The following is a 6,151-nucleotide window of genomic DNA, read 5'->3' on the forward strand; positions in this document are numbered from 1 at the left end:
CTAGTGACCTGGGCAGCAAGCCAATGGGGCTGGTGTGACTGAAGTGGGCAGACGTGAACGGGAGCCATACAAGTTGGCGCCTCAGGAACACAACTGGACTTAGCACAGCAGGCTGAAATCCAGAGCCCCCTTTTCTGTCAGCTGGGACCTGCAAATCTCTCCGCCTTAGGCCACATCCACGGTCTTCTCTTCTCTGCTCTCTCAGGGTGTCTTTGCATACAGTCCTGGCTGGCACTGAACTTTGGGTGCCTCCTGCATTCACCCCCTGAGTGCCAGGACTGTCGGTATGCACCACCATACCTGGCTCTATATTCTGATTGTGGATACACAGGACGGAGGCCCTGGGAGCTCATAGCTGAGCTCCGTGCAGGCTTTAAGAATCTCTTCTCACCCGGGCGTGGTGGCGCACAACTTTAATCCCAGCACTTGGGAGGCGGACCTCTGTGAGTTCGAGGCCAGCCTGGTCTACCAAGAGAGTCCAGGAGGGTTCTGAAGCAGCTTGTGGCTGATGTGCGTGATCACTACTGCCAGGACCCGTTACTGGCTTTCCTGGGTCTGGCATGAAATTTCAGGCAGAAGTGTCCCTCATCTGGGCCCTGGCAACAACAGTACTAATCTCAAAGGAACGTGCTGCCAGTTAGCCTGTGGTGCCCCAAGGGACCCAGAGGCCCAGTCTTAGAGCCTTGTACAAGGTCCACAGCATTATATGGACACACTGGTCCTGGTGAAAAGGACAGGTGGCAGAGACCACCTGAGGACATGACCCACGTATACCTGGCCCCTGGCAGTCTAGGAGGTGCCCTGGAATGAGGGCCAAGTGGCGGTGGGCCTGGGCACCCCATCCTTTTTCTCTTTACCTTGGCTCAGCTTGCCTGGCCAGTCAGCTTTCGCAGGGGCTAAGAATAGGTGGGTTAGGTCCAGCCAGGGCAACACTACTGAGGGAGGAGGTGGTAGCGGAGATGTTGGTGACACTCAGAGAATAACGTGGCCAGATGGGAAGATGACAGCTTCTGGCCAGCCAACCCCAGGAAGCAGGAAAGTAGCCGTCCACGGTCACCATCTCTGACTTGGCACCGGGAGCTGCCTGTCCCCTCCGCAAGCTTCAGCTTTCCGGAGGCTGTAGGCCCAGAGGCTTGGCTCTAGGTGACAGGATGCTCAACAGACTTTCTTCAGACTCCACTGTTCTGGCTCTGCAGCCTGAGGAGGGGTGCGCACACCTCAACGACCCAGACACGCAACCCCTGCCAGATGTTGGGGGTGGCTACCCAGAGGCATGCCCCGCACCCAGAACCCCTGTCCCCAACTGGTGCTGCTGTTGCTGCTATTTCTGGTGAGTGCGTTGCACCCCACACCCTGCGCGGAGGGCTTGACTGCTCTGCGCAGAAGTGCTGACGGCTGCGCTGTCCATCCTGCTTGCTTGGCCACCTGTTTCCCAGCCAAAGGCACCCTCTGCCCAAGTGACGGACTTACTGTTTGAGAAGTGGAAGCTCTACGGTGACCAGTGCCACCAGAACCTGAGCCAGCTGCCCCCACCTACCGGTAAGTCCCACCTGCAGACCCCTGCGTCCTGTCATCCTGCCTGGGTGTGCAGTGCAGAGACACTCAATGGCTGTTGGATGCCCCCATCCCCAGCCAGCTGACGCCGCTGCTGTCACCGCTCACACTGGGCAGACAGTGGATAGGGACCAGGTGGGTGCGGGACTGGGTCTGTACTGCTGTCCAGCTGAGGGAGATGACTAGAGCCTACAGGAGAGAGAGAAGAATGCGGGAGCTGCTGCTGGGACTGGAAAGGATGCCAGCCAAGTGGAGGTCAGCGGCCAGATGTGTTACAAGACAGGAGGGCCGCTCAGATGGCTCAGCCGATAAACGCCCTTGCTCTGGGACCCACATAGTGAGAACAGATAAGGAATTCTCAAAAGTCATCCTGTGATCCTGTATGCTAGCGTGCACACACGTGTGCTTCTGAGTGTATGTGCATGTGCACACCTACCAATACATAAATAAATGTAAAAATTAAGAAAAAAGGCATGTTACAAAAGGGACAGAAGGCCGCATGTGGTGGCGCAGGCCTTTAATCCCAGCACTCGGGAGGCAGAGGCAGGTGGATTGCTGTGAGTTTGAGTCCAGCCTGGTCTATAAAGTGAGTCTAGGATAGCCAAAGCTACACAGAGAAACCCTGTCTCGAAAAACCAAAACCAAAACCAAAAAAAAAAAAAAAAAAAAAAAAAAAAAAGACAGAAAAGAAAGACCCAAAATGGATTTGGATTTGGGGCAGATTTGAGATGGGAAGTCTTAAAGCAAAGGCACCTGGGAGCCAGGTGGTGGTGGCACACACCTGTAATCCCAGCACTCGGGAGGCAGAGGCAGGTGGGTCTCTGTGAGTTCGAGGCCAGCCTGGTCTACAAAGTGAGTTCAGGACAGCCAGGGCTACACAGAAAGACCCTGCTTCAAACAAACAAACAAACAAAAAACCCATTCAACAACAGCAAAAAACAAAAACAAGGAAAGGCATGTTGGGCAAACTCAAATGTTGGGTGGGCTGGAGAGGGAGGTGGGCATGGAGTCACTGGCCAGGAGAAGCCCCTTGTGGCCCACGTCAGGGAGGTCGCCTCAGTGGAGCTATGGTGATGCTCAGGGGACTCCTGGCCCTGATGTGGAGCGTTCCTTCACCTTCACAGAGCTAGTTTGTAATAGAACTTTCGACAAGTACTCCTGCTGGCCTGACACCCCTCCCAACACCACAGCCAACATTTCCTGCCCCTGGTACCTACCTTGGTACCACAAAGGTAACGGTGGAGGGCCTGGGATGCCGAGGGGACAGAGCATAGGCGCGGTCTGACCAGAGCTTGCATCCGTGTCCCAGTGCAGCACCGCCTAGTGTTCAAGAGGTGTGGGCCTGATGGGCAGTGGCTGCGAGGGCCACGGGGCCAGCCGTGGCGAGACGCTTCCCAGTGTCAGATCGATGACGAAGAGATCGAGGTCCAGGTCAGCTCTGGAGGGCGTGGGGTGGTGTCACAGTGGGGCTGGGTGGGGCCAGGGGATGTGGCACTACCCAGCCCCGCTCTGCCTCTGGCTTGCAGAAGGAGGTGGCCAAGATGTACAGCAGCTACCAGGTGATGTACACCGTAGGCTATAGTCTGTCTCTGGGGGCCTTGCTCCTTGCCCTGGTCATCCTGCTGGGCCTCAGGTACGTCGCTGTCGCTCGTGGCTAATACCCAAGGTGGCAAGGGGAGCAGAGGGACAGGCCAGGGTGGCGCTGACCCGCTGCTGTGCAGGAAGCTGCACTGCACCCGCAACTACGTCCACGGGAACCTCTTTGCGTCCTTTGTGCTGAAGGCTGGCTCTGTGTTGGTCATTGATTGGCTGCTCAAGACACGATACAGCCAGAAGATTGGAGATGACCTCAGCGTGAGCATCTGGCTCAGTGATGGGGTGAGCCCAGACCTGAGGGCTCAGCAGCCTGTGTGAGGGTGGCCGGGTGTCGCGGGCCCCCGTTCACGCTTCACCTTGTCCAGGCGGTGGCTGGCTGCCGAGCGGCCACAGTGGTCATGCAGTACGGCATTGTAGCCAACTACTGCTGGCTGCTGGTGGAGGGTGTGCACCTGTACAGCCTGCTGAGCCTTGCCGCCTTTTCCGAGAAGAGCTGCTTCTCCCTCTACCTGGGCATCGGCTGGGGTGAGTAGGCTTGTGGGGAGAGAGGGGAAGGAAGCCATGCAGGGCCATGGGGGCCGCAGCTGCGCTCTTTCCACAGGTGCGCCCCTGCTGTTTGTCGTCCCCTGGGTGGTGGTCAGGTGTCTGTTTGAAAACGTCCAGTGAGTATGAGAGTTAAATCGGTTGGGCTGGAGTGGCTGGGGCAGCCGGCGCTGGCCTTTGCAAGGTGGCCCTGGGGGTGAGGTGCTGGGGAGCTGCGTGCATCCCCAAGATGTGAGCACGTGGCCCCTGCAGGTGCTGGACCAGCAATGACAACATGGGTTTCTGGTGGATCCTGCGCTTGCCCGTCTTCCTGGCCATACTGGTGAGGGTGGGAAACGGCCACCGGCGTGGCTGTCCCCGGGTTCTTCCTTCCTTAGCCTTTTGAGGCTAAGAGGAGGCCCACGTTCTACCCAAAGGACGGAGGGTGGAGTATCCCAGCACGCGTTCAAGGGGCTGTGCACCCTGGGCTGTGGGTTAGGCTGCCCATCCTTGGCTGGATGTCTGCCAGCCCCAGGACCACATGCCCAGCAGCCTCACCTGTAGTGGGTACACATGAGAGCCAGGCAGACACAGGAAGTGCTCAGGCTGCCCCTGGCCTTTGTCTTGCTCACACAGATCAATTTTTTCATCTTTGTCCGTATTGTTCATCTTCTTGTGGCCAAGCTGCGCGCCCACGAGATGCGCTATGCCGACAACAAGTTCCGGTGGGCAAGGGCCAGGGCCCAGGACGGAGAGGGTTGGGGTTGAGGGCCGGTGCCTTTGTGGGGAGAGCCCAGGAACCCTGGCAGGTGGGGGTGCTCAAGCTCTGGCCCCGCAGGCTAGCCAGGTCCACGCTGACCCTCATCCCTCTGCTGGGGGTCCACGAGGTCGTCTTTGCCTTTGTGACTGACGAGCACGCCCAGGGCACCCTGCGCTCCACCAAGCTCTTTTTCGACCTCTTCCTCAGTTCCTTCCAGGTGAGTCCCCATTACACCCCACCCCTGGGGCCCAGAGTGCTGCCCCTGAGCACCCTCTTTCCCCAGGGTCTTCTGGTGGCTGTTCTCTACTGCTTCCTCAACAAGGAGGTAGGTGGCCCTGAGGCTGGTATGACCACCCTTCATCATTATGGTCACATGTGTTGGATGTCAGGATTCCCCCTAGGTTCCCCCCGCCAGGACCGCAGGGAGGTCAGTGTATAAGGTGGGGTACCCAGTGTGGCACCTCAGTGTGGCCCTGGGCAGGGTCCTAGTGAGGTGGATGGCTGAGTGGACCCACCCTGACCCTCTAGGTGCAGGCGGAGCTGCTGCGGCGCTGGAGGCAATGGCGGGAAGGCAAAGCCCTTCGGGCAGAGCGCATGGCCAGCAGCCACGGGAGCCGGGCGGCCCCAGCAGGGCCCAGTCACAGCGACCCCTGTGAGAAGCTTCAGCTTGTGGGCACAGGCAGCAGCAACGGGACCGGCCATGAGCCTGCTGTGGAGAGCTCCGTGGCCAGCAGTCTCCCAGGGCTGGCCGACTCTCCGCTGCCGCCCAGCCAGGCTGGATTCAGAGAGGACCTCACAGGACAGCCCAGAACTAGAAGCCTGGCCAAGGCTGAAGACCAAACAGCGTGACAGCAGCGGTCCACACTCCCCTAGCCTGTCCCAGCCCTGGCACAGGCCACACTGATGGAGTGGGGTGTCCCGTGGGATGCAGAAACCATGCTCTGAGCTGTCGGGGTCCCCGTGTGTTGACGTGTCCCATGTGCACGGATCTTTGTCCTTCAGTAAAGAGCTCACTTAGTGGCTGCTGACGACCTGTGGACAGCAGACTTCAGGGGCACCCTGGGGAGGAGGCTTGGAGGGCAGGGCCAGCTCACCAGGTAGAGTGGGCACTTTAGGGTAGGAGCCCACCTCCTCCAGGGTTACCCTGAGCCTAAGTCACCCCGTGAGGAATGTATCTCACATAAGCTCTTGGCTCTGCCATGTAAGCCAGAGCCTCGTTGAGCGGAGGTGAGTCTAACAGACTAATGCGGGACACGTGAAGGATGGTGGGTCAGCTTCTAGGGTGGCCCCTTCTGCTAGTGCGGTGATGCCTGGTGGAAAGGGGAGTGTGAAGACAGGGTGGGGGTGGGGAAATCAACCAGGTACCTCTGTTCAAGTCGCTGGTAGAAAATGGTACAGGGCTGTGGGGGAGGGGTGCTCCCAGCCAGCACCAGGCCACGTGGGCAGAGCCCAGGCTAATTGAAGCAAATGAAGGGACCGGAGGCCTCTCAGGAAAGGTAAACAGAATGACTCACCTGCCAGGCCTGGCACAGGGCCTGAAGGGGGCCTGGGAGCACGGGGAGGGCAGTGAGGAGGCTGGGTGAGGAGAACCCTGCACCTCTGGCCCAGGTGGGTGTGGGGGTTACCAGCACTGGTGCAGACAAGCGGCTGAAAGCCAGTGAAGCTGCTGCACCTGCTGGAGACCTGGGGCTGCTGAACTTGCAGTTCTGGGCAGCTCAC

General features: G+C 59.0%; 1 protein-coding gene across 1 annotated transcript; it reads left to right on the top strand.

Moving 5' to 3' along the window:
• Positions 1–1,147: 1,147 nt before the first annotated feature.
• Gcgr (glucagon receptor) lies at positions 1,148–5,459 on the top strand. Its single transcript, XM_051159212.1, has 13 exons — positions 1,148–1,330; positions 1,437–1,539; positions 2,679–2,786; positions 2,864–2,985; positions 3,081–3,187; positions 3,276–3,432; positions 3,516–3,675; positions 3,752–3,812; positions 3,946–4,015; positions 4,309–4,397; positions 4,511–4,649; positions 4,716–4,757; positions 4,961–5,459. Exons 1-13 carry the CDS (start codon positions 1,274–1,276, stop codon positions 5,279–5,281), a joined length of 1,536 nt encoding a protein of 511 aa, XP_051015169.1. The 5' UTR covers positions 1,148–1,273; the 3' UTR covers positions 5,282–5,459.
• The last annotated feature ends 692 nt before the right edge of the window (positions 5,460–6,151 follow it).

This window comes from Acomys russatus, chromosome 16 (genome assembly GCF_903995435.1).
Source record: "Acomys russatus chromosome 16, mAcoRus1.1, whole genome shotgun sequence".
NCBI lineage: Eukaryota > Metazoa > Chordata > Mammalia > Rodentia > Muridae > Acomys > Acomys russatus.